This window comes from Neodiprion lecontei, chromosome 1 (genome assembly GCF_021901455.1).
Source record: "Neodiprion lecontei isolate iyNeoLeco1 chromosome 1, iyNeoLeco1.1, whole genome shotgun sequence".
Classification (NCBI taxonomy): Eukaryota; Metazoa; Arthropoda; class Insecta; order Hymenoptera; family Diprionidae; genus Neodiprion; species Neodiprion lecontei.
Window position 1 is genome coordinate 27,836,789 of NC_060260.1, and position 16,334 is coordinate 27,853,122.

Here is a 16,334-nt window from a genome sequence, read left to right on the forward strand (position 1 = left end):
CTACTGTGTAATACGCGATGACGAGTAGTAGTAAGGATCCCATGAAATTGACAGAAAACTGTTGGAAAAATTTGAAATCCCATCGAAAGCGTGGATTATTATAAAGAATATTTATACACGACGTATTAATATACCTGCAGTAATTAGCAGCGGTATAAAATTATGTATTAATGCGAGACTCGCGGTGTTTTCGAACCGATTCGTCCTGTTTGAGGTGAAAAAATCATGGTCGGCCGTAAAACACACGAGTCTAGCGCGCAGTCGTGCGCAGAACCGATTATATTCGGTGTTTGTTTATTATTCCATCCAGGGTAGGGGGGTTAAATCCTTTTATCCCGAAACTCGGCGCTCCGACAAAATCGGGATACCTTCGCGATCCGCGCACGTCCCAGTTTCATCCCGCGGCTACACGCCACCCACCCTCACCCACCCTCACCCACCCACGCATTCACTCTCACTCACGCACGCCGCGAGCATGCCTTCGCCTCCAGAGTCTGTCTGGCGCAGACCTCCGAACCATTATACGCCGCTACGCTTACGTTATACGTATTTTGACAATGGGGACCTACTGTGTTTTCTAAACAGCCTCCGCGGCGTAACCAAGGGTATATTTCTTAAGCCAGAACTAACGAAGGTTACAAACGTTCAGAATTAACCGCATGAATGTAAAACTCATGCCCAAATGCTCTCTCTTGCTGTACACATAACCGTTACGCCAAATATTATTCAACAACGCGTGAACGCTGTTTCTGAGATGAGGTTCAACTCTCTAGCGTTAATATAACGGTATGAGAAATTTTGAGGTATAAAAAATTATGGTTTAACGTTACGAGATTATCAGTAATATAATACTCATATTATTTTTCAAATTCTCAACTCGATCAAGGTCGTTTTCAAATTGCAAAATAGCGTTCCTTTTCTTCTTTAATTTTTCGTCACGTTAACGTTACTAACTTGAACCTCGTATTGTAATTAGCTTTAACAGATCCCACGTAGAATATCTATAATGTAGCAACGCGCACGACGCGAAGTTAAAGAAATCCGAGGAGAAATCATAATTGTCACGTATCAACTTTTTTCTCTAACCCTTTTCATTTCGTTTTTCTTTCTTTCTTCTTCTTCTTCTCGTTTTCTTAACACAGAGGACAACATTTTTAGCTTACGTCAATATACGCATCGACGAATGTGTTCTTGTTCAGGATTAGTGTGCAGTGCACGTGCGGTACAATATTGCATTTTGTTGACACTACGCACATATGCGCACACTGCGCGCATCTACACATACACATATACTATATTATACGTATATAATTCACACACACGCTCGGGTAACGCATATAAATCCCGTCCACCGCATAAACCCCATTTATCTATGATGCACGCTATATCTGGGTATTTATGCAGTGTGCCAACACGCGAGTATACCTACAACGTTTACGACTCGTATTGTAGGATTGCGTGCGTCCGTTCAGGTACCGCATGCGCATACCTTACAGAACGAGAGAAGAGAGAGAAACGGAGATCAGAAGAGGAATGAAAGAGAGGCTGGCTGATGCAGGCAAGGGTGGGAAAGGGAGAGGAGGAGAAGAAGAGGAAGAAAAAGGAGACGAAGAAGGGAGAGAGATATAGATAGAGAGAGAGAGAGAGAGAGAGAGAAAGAGAGGCGGCGAAGACGCGGAGTGAGTAACATATACACCTGTGCCTCGGAAAGCAGGTTTCACGGATTAGTACAGCTTCGGAGCTTCGTTCACTCGTCGCCGGAGCTTGTTCACCTTCCTGGCTGGTTGCTGCTTGCCTGGCCGGCTGCCCGCTCGTGTTACCGGTCACGATTGTAACTAGCAAACCAACCAACCAACCCGGTGCGGGGAACAAAACCAATAAGTATAGTTTAGCCCCGTGTACATTCGTACGTTGGTTCGTGGTTATCCGCAGAATTTTTAAACAACCCTTTCGTCATCTGCTGCTGCTGCTGCTGCTTTGCCAGAACTGCAACCGCTACTACTTTTCTCTCGTTCTCTCTCTCTCTCTCTCTCTGTATCTCATTGTCAGTAGAGTAAGTATTGTAATTATTTCCTCCAAGGTAGAAGGGAATCCCTTAGCCGCATGTCGCGACCGCACACGACTACCTGCCGCCTGAAATGCAGTAACATAAAGGCGACTTTCGAATTACCGGACGGTGTGTAATATTGTTTGTACATTCAAATATTAGCCGCGCTGCTGCTGCAGCACGAACGCACGCACGCACGCAGAGGATACGCGTGCTGTTCCGGCAAACAGAAACGGAGTGGTTGGTTAATTTCACACGTGAAGGCAACTTCATCTCCCGATCCGCAGTGTTCGGGCGAATACGATAAAGATGCATGTGCGTGGTGGTCAATTTTTATTTCCAACCTGGCTGACGAAAAGGGCCGCCTACAGTCTTGAGGAAGTATAACAGGAATATGCGGGTCAAGCGGTTCTCCGATATTCGTCCACCGCCTAGACAGATGGACGTACTTTATACATTACGAAGCTCAAGTCGGGATCGTTAACGTAGCGAAATATCATAGAAACAATCATTATTGCGCAATTTTTTGATGTCTGAAGAAATTGGCTTTTTGAAATAAGAGTATGCTTTGTTTATCATGGTTTACTAAATTTCCGGACGTTGCTAAAGATGCGGAGTAACGTTTTTTCCTTCGTGCGTTGCAGCCGCTACATGAACACGAGATTGAAGTTAGTAACGTTATCGTAACGAAACATTGGCGTATTATTCTTATTTTACAATGACTTTGAAGGAACTAAGTTTTTGAAATATGAGTATGGTTTGTTTCATCGCGATTTACTGAATTTCAGACAATTCCAAGGTCGCAAAATCACGGTTTTTCCTCAACATGAATCGTTACGACAAAATTACTAACTCCAATATGATGAAAACACAAACTTCAAAGTCACTATAAACTTGAAAAATAGGTATTTTTCGTTACGATAACGTTACTAACCTCAGACTCGTATATGGTACGAACGTTATCCGGTATTTTCGTAGTTCCGATTTCAAATTCCGCTGTAAGCCCGGTTGAATTAATGTTTTCGTCCCCTCTCGCAGAATGGATATGTACGGATATCTGGTTACAGAGCGGGTGGATTTGTCGCATGGTTGAAAAATCATCGATAATATTATTGAGCGTCACCGGCTGACTCGGTGTGGTATAAAAAGTGAAAATAACACATAGGCAGAAAGTTATATCGGTCTTTGGAGTAATATAATTGTCAATCGATTCGTTTATATATACGACTGGCTGGGTGAAAAGACAGCAAGGCAAAAAAACGGGATCCTATATAAAAGAACTCGCGGATGGGGGAACTTTTGACAAGCCATCTCGACGAAATTGTGATGATATGAAAGTTTGGTAAATTGGTTCTCAATCGAGAGAGATATCGGGAATCAACTAAACCCCGCGGTGCGGCGGTCGTAGAAAATAACTCGAGGAATAAGAAAATTGATTTCGAGGCTACGTAAGTATATCGGGTGGAAAAATCACGAGATTTTTCATCAAACCTCCCAGTTCTCTCGGTTATCCAATAGCGGGACAAATATTTTTACCGCTTCGTTCATCGCGCGTAATATCTGCATGCTCTCAGAGTTGATATACCGTACACATAAATGTTTGACTTTCCCTCGACGACAAATATTATATTATCAAAGTATGTACGACGGAAACGAGCAGCAGCCGAGCGCCGGGCGACGATGTGTGAATCTCTCTCTCTCCCTCTCTGTATCTTAAGATTTTCCGAAATCAGACACCAAAGAACACATATTATCTAAGCGTAACACACGTATCGCATTACGGTATCCGATCGCGATCCTGAACTTGACGCATCACGGCAAAGATTGATGTATCAGTTCCAACAATGTAACAGTATCCGTGTAAAGGAGAAACAAAGATCCTTTTCGCCGAACGACACAACAACCGGCAGATACGTACGTGAGATAGACACGTGCGCGTATTTTCATTCTCCTCGGGGCATTTGTTGTTATCGTTGCAATTACCCCTCGGGCAGGATCTTCGCGATGCGACTCGCAGACTTGTTTATTCGCCGGGCGGATTTCGCGCGGATGGTTATTTAGACGGAAGAGTGAACTCGCGATACTCGCCAAGTCGATTGAAGTTCAAACCGTGTGTTTTGGCGGAGCGTCGCGCGCTCGGCCAGTTTCGTCAATAACGCATCATCGCACGCACCTACCTATACGCACGGCACACGGACCAGTTAATCTTCGGGGTAAAGTGACTTTGTGACCGGGGAATGAATAATTGCCCAACCGAGTCCTTAAGACCCGAGTCGCACAGTGAATAATGTCAGCCGAGCCGTGTGTGCCGGAATAAATTTAGTAGACAAGGGACCTATATATTTCAAAAGATGCCTACTACCTAAACAGGCCCCACTATCCTCCCTGTGACAACGACGGGTTACAAAACTGACTTGTATTCTCATTCGTTCACAATATGAAAATCAACTCCCAGGAGCGCAGTAAAGTAAGTGAGCAAGTAACAACATCGGCGACAAAACGATTCAGCGACACGGATCGTGTGTTAATGCCCTCGATGAAAAGAAGTTGGCACGCGTTATGATTCCGGGATCGATATTCCTGCAAGATGCAACAACCCTTCAAGCTAATAGCGCGATACCACGTCATCCCCCCTGTATTCGTCAGGGGTAAGTTACACGTAAGCCTCACCGGCTTTTTTCTTTCCTCATTTCTCACTCCGGAATGTAAGACTCGGTCACGTTTTCCACCCACACACGGGCGTGCACGCACGCACCCCCCCCCCCCCCCCCCCCCCCCGCCGTAAATCAGATGCAAGGATCTTGATTTCGCGGACACGGCATCGTGCCAACGGGGAAAACTGGCGTTCGAATAAATGGCAAAAAGAGGACGAAGGAGCAGGAAGGAAGAAGGGAAGGCAGAAGCGATACAACCACCACCTCGTCCTCCTCGCCGCACAACCACGGTGCGTGCCTGCGTGCACCGTGCGTTCGATTCGTCACGGCTGAAAGTGAAGAGAATTATGTGATAAAACTTACCGCTTGATCGTTAGTAATCCAAAGAGAAGACGCGGAGGAACTGGGCCGAGAGTTTTGTCACATAAATCCACAGAAAATAGTCTTTATAAACTCAGGGTAGAGACAAAGAAAGCATAGCTGTCGCTAGCCAGCGAGACTTCCGCACACGAGACAGGGATTCCCCCGGCACTGACACACAACAATCCGGCAAACTCACTCCTCTCGATCACATCCCTATGAATCGCAATGTCATTCGTAGACGCCGATAAAAACGATGCCCTTCAACGCGGGGCTTGAAACGCGGTGTAACTCTACCTACGTCGCCTCTGATTTCACCCCACGGCGGCCATTACTGTTCGCGAAGCGTGTTTTGTTTTTCCCACGAGCTGTTACTCCGTCTAGACGCCTGCCGCTGCCGCTCCTGCTGCCGATACGCCCGCTGTGAAGATGCGTACCCGACTGAAGAGGGCAATCGCCGGATACCTCTGTCAACCAAACAACCAATCAAAAGCCAGTTCGCCGGACGCCATATTGTTTCGCCCCGAACACAAAGGGCCGCGGAGCCGAAGACGGCCGAAAGGTTGTCGAGCCAACCAAGCGGCGCGCTCCGAGCGCACGCAGAATCTCTGTCCTCTCCGCCTTTCTGTTGGAGCGGACGGTGATCTCGCCTCTCATTGGTCGGGGCTTTATTTACGCCGGTGATGTTCATTTATTTTCACCCGCTAAACAACGAGGGGCAGGTAGAAAGAGCTTTTTTAACGAGCCTCGGCACCTCGGTCAAACAATAACGGCATTGTTTCGATAAGAGGTCGAGGATCGTATGAAAATGACCCGACTTTACTGATTTACCTTTACGGTCCACGATGAAATACTTTTATTTTATCGGTATATGCGGCTTATTTACCGCACTCACAATCGTACAACCGTACAACACGAGTTCTTTTCATATCGTTGAGTTTCAACCGGCTGGCGCACCAACGTTTGAAATTTGAGTTAACGCTATGAAAACGACGTTAGATTATTCAACGCGATCTAATAAAGTACTTCGGGCATTGTGAATACTTACTTTTATTAATGGTGGAGTAATTCTGTCTTTGTAGGTATGTTACACACCAGGAGCCAATGATTTGTTATTGCAACGTGATTATACCTACACCAATTTATGATCATTGCTGATCTGAAGTTTGTGCTTCGATACTTTGCAATAATGTAACCCCATATTACGGGCAATTATACTCCGAAAATTTCCCGAACTGAATATACCTTCGTCACACTTCTGTTGGGTATGACGTATTTTAAGGTCATCCCTCATTTTCCGTGTCTTTTTTTACCCCAGAGATGTAAACTTTTACCGGAGCTTGAACAATAACAGAGAGTTTTTTTAATGAGCCTCACTTCTTCAGTCCAACAATAACCTTCAGCATTCTTTGGTAGAAGAGTCAAAGGTCACATCAAATGGGTATTTGCTGGCTTAGGGCCTACCTACGAGAATACTGTATTAATAATCTTACATGAATAAACATTTTAGTTTCTGTTATACGAATTTTTCTTCTTCTTTTTACCAATTACAGAACAACGTTAAATATTTAAATTAGCCCAACACAAACGACAATAATTGTTTCAACGCGTTCCAATAAATCGACATTCACCAAAAATTATATCAATAGCTTGAAATATCGATCATCAATATTTCGACGATATATGGACCATCCGCGCGTAAACTTGCGCTTCGATAGTTTACAGCATTCGCATTCTTACTGCAACGGTAACGTAAAGCGCTGTGTATCTAGCTGCTTTACAAGTTTCACGTTCGAGATGTACTGGGTAATAAACACAGGCACGTATAACTCGACGCTATGCCAGGATTGCATCGTTGAAAATCTAACGCGCTAGTTCACTAGTAAGCACGCTATACGTACATACGCCTTGCGCCTACTCTTATCTTGAAATTCTTCAAATGGGCATTGAAATATCGTCTCTGCGGCATCGAATGCAGAGGGATCGTCGTCACGTCTGAACAATGGCGAAGAATTTACGCGCGGTTCGCGGAGCGTGACGGCCCGCTCGATGGGGTCGAATCACCGACAATATAATTCCCAAACCAAAAGCCGAAACTAGCGACGGATGCGAACCCTTCGCAAATCCGAACAAGACTGGGTTATCACGAAAAAATATTGTCGTTCGCAAAATTTTACAGACATACGGTTATTAAATTTCGCTTAAAAACAATTCAAGACTCAGGAATTACTACTAAATATTTCTAGATCACAGCTAAAACATATGCACACTTGCATCTTCTAGGACTTTCTTACCGGACAAAAATACTTCAATTGAACATTTGAAAATAAGTTTGACAATGTTGTACTTACCGAACTGAATTTCCTTCCAAATCCGATGAATCTACATGACTGGTTATATCCGTCATTTCGGGTTCTAAGAAAGAAGCGACTGCTTTCCTGTCGCAATTTCGAACGGTTGGTGGTTCGACAATGATATACATAAGTGGCTCAAAATCGTTGGCCAAAATTTGTCATGGGTCAACGAGTCAATTGGATTTTCTATGGGCGTTGGACGTGACCCCGAGGACCACAGTTGGGGGTCCAACGTAAAGTTAGCAGCTTTCGTCAATTTGGTTAAAATTTTCCAAGGATAATGCGGTAAGGACCTTGGGGAGCGGAAGGATGCTCCGGGGCGTGTTTAAGGACGCTCAGGGACTTCTAATGGGGAGTAAATTAGCCTGGGGTAGAAACGTAGTTATTGAAGTATTTATTGCTTTATTTACAACAGGTTAAGAATATCTTCACAACGGCAATTAAATAATAAAGACATTTTCCCAAAGTCGAGGAGGCATCGGCTGCGCGGAGGACAACCGTGACATTATGACTTTGGCACGCGGCGCACAAGCTACTTATGGCCATTTGCGAAAACATTCAGATTTATAGCTGTACAGTAAACCAGAGTTACGCCTACGTCAATATATTTGAGCAACATTTTTTCTTATTTAACCCCCCCACAAATCATGTTCTCCCGTTGAACCCGACGCGACGTGACGCGGAGGGAAATATATCACGTGCACGCACCACGATACGTACGTATGTACAACATACCTACCTACTCGCCACGGGAACACGACGGCTCCAACAGTTATAAGTAATCCCCGGGAACACCCGCCTCCCGCTCGTATTCTACTTCAATAACAATATGCCAGTTCGTACTTGTACGTTAACACCTGACAAATACATATTTCACCGTGAACTCGACATCAATTAGGTTTTTATATCGCGCGGGCAACTTTACAAATCATACCCACTTCATATTGCGGTTTATCTTAAAAGAAGAAACGGTTACATTAAAATCTCGCGAATTGATTCTGTATTATATTTTTTAACAACAATACGTGCACGTTGTGATATAATTATTCAGCTGATAAACGATAGAATTACCTTAAGAAAACGACGCTCCGCAATCTCGTGACTCATAAATGCAATACTAATTGAAATCAATGTCTTCACCATGTTTTTCTCCACTCCTCTCAACTGACCGTTACCGAAATTACCCAAAATATGGCGAAAGCTGGTAGAATCACAAAGAAGCTCGAGATCGAGGAAACTGACTCGCCTAATCACGTTGTAGTCGTTATTGATTTCTCGTCTGACACCTGGACGAATGTTCCTTGAAACCCGCTTTACGTTATCTGCGTGAGGTCGTATCTGCATAGGCAGGCGAATCGCGGAGCGCGGTTCTTTCGGAATCATGAGGGTAAAAGAATTTGAATATCAATTGGAGAGTGTGCGAAAAAAGTGAAAATCAAATAAAAGATCCTGTATTTGATCAAAGAATCGACGGATAGAGGGAGTAAAAGAAAAGATAAGAACCTCCGAGTCTTGCAATCCCATTTGCACGATAACTGAGAAATGACAGGAAGTGTGAGGGGGGTAAAAACGGTAGGAAACGATTCATGAATATGAAATGAATCCAAACGGTTATTCCATCTTCCTAGGATCTGAGAATTCACGAACAAGAGACGAAAATTTATTCACCTCGAAGTTACAGGTAGTATACAACTTCAGTGGGAATAAACATTTGAAAATTATGGATGATCAAGCGTGACGTGGTGGTAGAAAATAAAAAAAAGAAAAAAACAACGTGGAGGAGAAAGGTAACGCGAGAGTTAGTGTCTTGAACGGTCGGCTCAAAGCACCGTGGAGTCGAGTAGCGTTTCCGTAACGCGATTGGAGTCAGTTCAAAGTCAATAATTGGCTAAAAATCGCTTCTCCGCTTCGCTCGATGCGACCAACACCAGAAACGCCGGAGTTCCTCCTCTCAGCTCGAACCTGGAACAATTTCTTAGTCGTTTTGTCTCGCTTCACCTCACCCCGAAATACGTATACACCGGTGGAATACCTTCTCTTTCCAACTTGCGCAATTTCGATGTTATACGTGCTCACAAAGAACTCACTCGTCAAAAAGAAGAATTCTCGATTTTAATGCATCCGTCTCTCTTCCTCTCGCAGCTTGTAACGTCTTCTTTATACGTCTACCTTCATTCTCTACCTTCCATCCATCCATCCATCCATCCCGCCTGAATTTTATCTCACGCACTGCCCCCTAAATCGTCCGACGGTCAGGTAGGCTATTTATTATCCTTAATAATCCGACCCGCGTATACGTAATTTCATTCTAATCAAATTTTTAACAGGCATCGCATGATTTTCTTGGACATCGAAAAATATGCCCTTAGGCATTCGGTTTACGTATAATACCTATTGTACGTGTACACTTGATAGACGGATATTATATTTTCTCAGCATTATAAGTATAACTAAGTAGAATTAATACGGCGGTAAATTAATTAAGATATCTCACGAAGCTGTGAAATGAATGAATTTTACGCTCGCGACAGAATGAAAAGGGACTATTTTTGTCCCGCTTGAAATAGATCGATATTATACAACGTACATAAAGCCGTTCCGTTGAAAAATGTGGTGATTTATAATAATGAAATATCTTTTTTCAACCCCATTTGTACCTCTTTACTCAGAGTAAAAAATAAAATAAATTAGAAAAAAAAAAAGAAATTTCATTTGCTTTTTTGAATAATTTGTTTGGGTTGCTTTTTCGTTTCGTAACGTGGATACACAATAGCCTGTGAGTAATGGCTCTCGTGAGAGTGCTAAACGTTTTGCGTGTACGATGTCCATGTACCTACCGCAAATAAACGCAATTTTAACACGGACTGTTGGAGATAAAAGAAATTCACGCTTTCGGTCGCACTTCGTTCGCTCCGCATTAATTACTAATGCACCGTTTCTGTCCACTGGACGGGATTGTAATCTTGCGTAAATGTAATTAAACGTTGGGACTGAAACTAAATAATTTGTAGGACAAACACTCGACAAACAACTACTTCCGGGGGCGTTGAAAGGATTTCGGGATTAGTATACTCCATGTTAATCCCAGAAGCTCTGCGGAGTCAAGTTTTCGTTAACAAATACAACGCCTGCAGTGAGTTACTCAACTTGAATTGCTTCGGAGATGCGAGAATTAATGTGTATTCTTCGCAACAGCAAAGCCGAGTTGAGATTTCGGCTCGGATTTTGGTCCATTCAAACGGCGAAGGATGCACGGAATCCTTTGTTTAAAAACAACTAAACCCTACTTTGTTAGTTGCATTTCTGTCGAAATTGGCCGGTAAACGACTATCCAAGACAAGATCAAAAAAATTATATAACCATCAATTTTTCAAACGGGATTAACAAATCATCATTGACATTCTCCAAGTCTGAAATTTTATACCGTGAAATGCCGTGATAAACTGTTTGGGAAATTGTAACTACCGTTGAGTCGTGACTGTGTAATTTGAAATGTTATTATTAACGGCCGGTCCAATAAATCAGCTTTTGTTCAGATATTAGGCAGAGGTAGAGAAAGCTATATCCGATATCAGTATCCGCGCGTAAATCATGCGGCTCATGACCCGTGAGTATCCCTTTTAAAATTTTGTTTGAATGCGTCGGCTAACCCAAATTGATTTTTTTCCGCAAAACATCAAGGAGTTACTATTTTCAATAATTAATAAAACAATCCCGTAGCGCAAAAGTTTTAACTCACAATCAAAGTTGAATAAAACAGATATAACGAAAATCGAAAACTGTAGAGTTCACGGTACAACAAACAAATCAAGCGTACGTGTCTCTCGCTTATATCACGATCCGAGACGTGCTAATCACTTTGAAACTACGGGTAGACTATTAATTTGAATAATAATTAATAATTAACCGAAAAAGCGCACCCTCCCACACATCGGGTTCGGTTCGGTACGTGACCATTAAAAGCTCATTAGACTCAGACGAGGTCGTACAAAGGCCTTGCAAATAATATACCTTATACTGCAGGCTTGCCGTCAAGTTATAGAGCATAAATCGCAGTCTTCTGCATCGAAATACATAGAATACATATAATAATTTTCTGAATCTCACCAGTGTACTGACAAGTTGCATGTACGACTATAATCGGCTTGTCTGCTCCGAACAATAACATGTGATGTACCTACATACGTTATATCTACGGATCGTTAGAGGAGTGCATACGCATACCTAGAACTGGATAAATTAAAAGCGTGTCGAATTGTCGAAGTTCGATTCAAGTCGGTCGATTTTTTTATCCGACGAACGGAAAATGGAGAAGTTTGATTCGACGAAGGTGCGGCATACGTACATACCCCTAAATGCAGTGTAATATACGAGCACCGTGGGATTGAATCGAAAGAACATTTAACAGCTCGGTGATAAACAAGGTTTCCATGGGCGCCAAGTTGTAGGAAGGTATTGATTAACTATTACGGTATGAAAAAGTAAACGGTTTACTCTCAGTCCAAGGGAAACATCATGTACGGTTCGAATAATGAAACCGGGTGTATACACGCTTCCGCAAAACTACATTTTCATTAATATTTCAAATGCGCTCGCACGCTACGAGCGCTTTGCTGGTACGGGAACTGGTATCAACTATGCTCTCGTACATGATTGTTTTCGCTTAGCGATAACCTGCGCCACTGATGCAGTTTGAACTTGGTTTAAAGAGAGCTTACGGACGACCGTATAATAACCGTTACTGACCAGCACCAACGTTTTCAATACCATCGAGTATCTCTTCACACCGCTCGCTACTTTCATCTCCCATTCCGATAATAATTACAAACAGGGTGTAAAAGCTGCACAGATAAACCTGCATTCCAATGAATGTTTTTTACTTTTTGCTTTAAAAACATACATATATATCAACACTTTTTGGAATAAAAAAGGGCATATTCACTGTTCTTCCGGCGTGGTATAGAGAGGCCTCTGATCTTACAAAAAGCTATTTAAATATAACAGAGTAAGTCTTACAGAAAATACTGTAAAACTTCTACTGAAATTTTATCCTACAGAGTGCCATCCTACAAAATGAAAATCCTACAGAGTTCGCTACTACAGAAAGTGAAGCTCAACTTATTCTAGGTCTCAGAGTGAAGTAACCTTCTGCATTCTTGTCAGGGCTTTGTGTGGTGCAGTTTCGGATACGGCCTAATTTATTCCAATCTTTAATATGCCATGAATCACTTAAATGCAGTTTTCGGACGAGTGATTCCGAACTTGTTTATCGTTAGATGATTTTTGTGTAGAAACCACAGTGACCACTAAAAATAGTCGTGAAAATTACCTGGCTGTTCTATGACTTTGTCTGACTAAATTGCAAATTTTCCTTGTCTAAAATTCAAACTAATAGTGTCGATGCAAGTATCCAATAAATACAGCTCCGAATAAATATACCTTCATAAACACGTTTATGATTCATTTAATGTTCGTGCAACTGAGCACGTAGAAAAAAATTGTAATAATTCCTTTTCATGGGAATTATGGAAGTTGCATTTTTTTTTATCTTAAACCGCTATAAAATTCCTGGAATAATAAAAAAATGCCCTGACTTCTCCCCAAATTTACGGACAGAAACGAACTCTGTAGGATTTTTATTTCGTAGGATCGCACTCTGTGAAATAAAATTTCAGCAGAAGAGATTATGTTCATCATTTTAGACTAAAGGTTTTCTGTGAGATTGTACTCTGTAGAATAAAACTTTTACAGAAAAAAATCATTTAGAATATTCTGTGTACAACTTTTACTCTGTAGGATAGGTTTCTGTAAAACCGGTCCACAGCCGTAGTATTAAGCGCACTTTCAAATTCCCGGAAAGAAAAAGAGATTCGAGAGAGCCACCCGCTAGTAGGTGCAGTAAAACACAATGCCTCCTATTATTGTCTAAATTGCGAAATATGTACCGGGTATGATTCGAACGATAAAATTCCATTCAACTGCAGCAAATATTGCCAATAACACGCTCGATATTGGATATGTCTCTATTTATATTTCGAAGAATCCTTTGTCCTGATAGAGTAAATTACTGCAATAACTTGTCTAATTTCATCGATGCAGAATATCACATAAAAGAGAATGCAATAAAGGCGGGTTTCGGATTATAGGTACGTAAGTATCAAGTTACTATTTATCACGATTTCACGCCTTTACTGTAAAATGGAGTTAAAAATCATAGCGATGTTCGTCCTTGATTTCTAACTTTATCGAAACTTTTTGCAAACGTAATACAATAATCAATTAAATCTCAAAACTCTCACCTCTGGTCAGCCAGAATTTTTCCAAGTGTTGCTTCAACGTCAATTTTGTGAACAGTGCGTTTCCCTTTACCCTCAAAATACACATTTAAATTTTCTGGATAATACCGCCTTCCTGTGTCCCATCCCGGAGGTTCTTCAAACAGTTCTTTCAACTGGGTTATCAACCTGGAACATAAACCACCAATATTTGAGTATGAAGTGAAAATACAGTAACAGCAAATATGCGGTTCCCAGCCAAACAACGGCGTGTAAAGTTTTTATCAATTACTGCACCAGATTTTTCTAAATGCTCAAGTAGATCATACTGCGTGTAAATGTGGTTAAAGGCAGCGTTCAAATGTACAACATCAAACTAATTTGAACTACCAACTCCTTCAGTAATTTTCATCCTAGTATAAATAGTTAGATTTCATCGGGTCCAAGAAAGTGGTTTAATACGCATGGCATTTTTTCGGTTGTTTATGCAGTATAAGATAATTGATCTTATCAATGATAATGATAGTAATAATATTAAAAGTACCTGGTATCTTCGTGAAATTCTTGAATGAAATCTGTTTGTTGAGTTTCTGGATATAAAATTATAACGGGCCAAACCAGACGGCCGTCTTCCATCAAATGCACTCTGTTCTGGGCTATTTGTGGTATGCACGGTTCAAGATCAGATAGTTGCAGGTGTCTCTTCCCTGAGTCCAATTCGATATTCACACCTCTGCTCTGAATTATTTCAAGTAAAGTCTCCTCTTCTCGGTCAATTTTCTTAGCCAAAGCATCAGTTCGACGTTTATCCCTCTCCAATTTTTTCTGTAAATTTTCAATAGTTTTTCAACAGTGTGAGTATTCAAGGTTATAGCTGATGAGCTCAGTACAGAATACTGTTGTAAACCGCATCTTACCTTGTTAGCTACTGCTTCATTTCTAAGATTTAATATCACCTTTTCCGACGGAGATTTTTCGAGAAATTGATCACAGTAAGTAATACATTGATCATAGTCCTTGATCTGCGAACAGCAGTTTGCAGCTCTGTTTAATGCTTTTGGATAGTCTGGCTTAAGTTTCAAAGCATGTTTGCAATCGTTTAAACTTGATCTGAAATTTTCATAAATGCAGATATTTGTTAAATGAAAAGTGGACTAGGATGAAAGATATGTTTTCTATTAAAGTAACTAGTGCCTGGACCACTTGGATTCATTCCAAACATGGCTTACTTTTAAAGCTTAAATAATTTCGTCAAAAAATTAATCACTTTGATCTCCACAGTATTTGGAAATATGAACTGAACAATGACTATGATATAAGAGATATATTTACCGGTAATTCTGAAGCATGTAATGTGCAGCAGCTCGATTATTATAAAGCTGAGCCATTAAATCACCATCTTTACATTTAGTTCTGATGCCTTCTGTGTACCCCATTATAGCTAGACGGTAGTTCTTGTATTTGAAATTGAAATTACCATCTTCTTTGTAGTTATTTGCTAATTCTGAAATACCAAACCACAGAATTATAAAAAAATGCCTTCTTCAACACCTTGGGCTTACTATGACGAGTTTCTACTTTCCGTACACTGTTTACCAAAATGATATGCATTATAGTTTATGATACTGAAACTGGCAGGTAATACCTGTGGAGAGCTTACAGGGAGTGAGCTAACGATAAAATATTAAGGAATATATTCGAAAGAGTTCCCTGAATAATTCTGCCGTGTTTCATCATTTGGTCATCCCCTGAAACCTTTCCGCCTGTATTACCTGCTAACTATTACTTGCTAGTTTCAGCTTTATCTATTGTTTGCTCACCAACCTTCGGGAGTATTTTCGTTCTCATCATATTTCAACTGTTGCAAGCCTTCCATTAGCGGTGATAATTCGTCTCCAACTTGGGGAGCTTTTTTCATGAAGAAAGGATGCTTATCCATTTCGGCTTCCCAACGATCTTCTGGCCATCCTTCGGTATATTGTTTTTGCTCCAAGTTATTAATATAGTCATCCAACTCAGCGTCCAATTTAGCGGCAAGTTCTAAGCGCTCATTTTCGGTCCAAGACTTTTTCTTGGCATTATTTATATTTTCAGCATTCATTGTTAATCCTAAATGTAAGTTGATGAGTATGAAAAAATATCATCAGATTCTTGCAATACAAAGGTATTACTATTGTTACAGGTTATGTTCAGTCATGTTGAAGATATATTAAAGTGATATACTGATTTTGATTTAAAAAATGTAACCTAATAGTGATTATAACAATCGTAAATTAAGTAAAAGTACAAATATATTGATTCTTACGGATGTCCTGCAAAAAGATTCATAGAAATTGAAACTAAAAAGACATGTACCGTTTGCACCATAACCTAACTTACCTAATCAAAGAATCGAGCAACGGTTCAAAACTGATTTTAAGTAAATATCTATTCAAAAAATAATATTATAGTGACGAAAATTTGTATGCTCACCTATGACTTCTCTTATTGTTCATAGAAAAAAGCACCCAGATGTCGTGCGTATATTTTTCACTGACTCTCAATCTCACACGCTTCACACACGTCACGCAAGCATGGCAAACACATGGCTGCTAGTCGTAAGTACAACATGTTGAATTCGCATGACATTGAGTCTGAAGAAAAA

General features: G+C 41.1%; 2 protein-coding genes across 5 annotated transcripts in view; both read right to left on the bottom strand.

The window, feature by feature from the left end:
- Positions 1-5,507, bottom strand: part of LOC107223446 (proline-rich transmembrane protein 4) — an 87,951-nt gene extending 82,444 nt beyond the window's left edge. For all 3 annotated transcript variants that reach the window (XM_015663125.2, XM_046734116.1, XM_046734110.1), the window contains exon 1: positions 5,065-5,507. The gene's annotated coding sequence lies outside the window, so the exon portion shown is untranslated. The remainder of the gene's footprint in view (positions 1-5,064) is intronic.
- A 2,279-nt stretch (positions 5,508-7,786) lies between these two features.
- LOC107223438 (DNA polymerase interacting tetratricopeptide repeat-containing, protein of 47 kDa) lies at positions 7,787-16,305 on the bottom strand. Of its 2 annotated transcripts, none has more exons than XM_015663117.2 (7): positions 16,163-16,304; positions 15,515-15,799; positions 15,023-15,194; positions 14,608-14,800; positions 14,235-14,515; positions 13,715-13,879; positions 7,787-9,377 (listed from the first exon to the last, which is right to left on the bottom strand). In XM_015663117.2, the coding sequence occupies exons 2-7, from the start codon at positions 15,789-15,791 to the stop codon at positions 9,293-9,295; spliced, it is 1,173 nt and encodes a 390-aa protein (XP_015518603.2). In that variant the 5' UTR covers positions 15,792-15,799; positions 16,163-16,304; the 3' UTR covers positions 7,787-9,292. The 2 variants fall into 2 exon arrangements, with proteins under 2 accessions (XP_015518603.2, XP_046600395.1); XM_046744439.1 differs by lacking the exon at positions 7,787-9,377 and adding an exon at positions 9,387-9,651 and having other exon boundaries at positions 16,163-16,305.
- Positions 16,306-16,334: the final 29 nt, after the last annotated feature.

What these genes read in the sequence shown, in the direction of transcription:
- LOC107223438 (XM_015663117.2), bottom strand. Translation starts at nt 15,791, where the DNA reads ATGAATGCTGAAAATATAAATAATGCCAAGAAAAAGTCTTGGACCGAA. An exon ending in ATGAAGCAGTAGCTAACAAG is followed by an intron (nt 14,516 to 14,607) that starts GTAAGATGCGGT and finishes GAAAATTTACAG; the next exon opens with AAAAAATTGGAGAGGGATAA. An exon ending in AAAATTCTGGCTGACCAGAG is followed by an intron (nt 9,378 to 13,714) that starts GTGAGAGTTTTG and finishes AAATTGTTCCAG; the next exon opens with GTTCGAGCTGAGAGGAGGAA.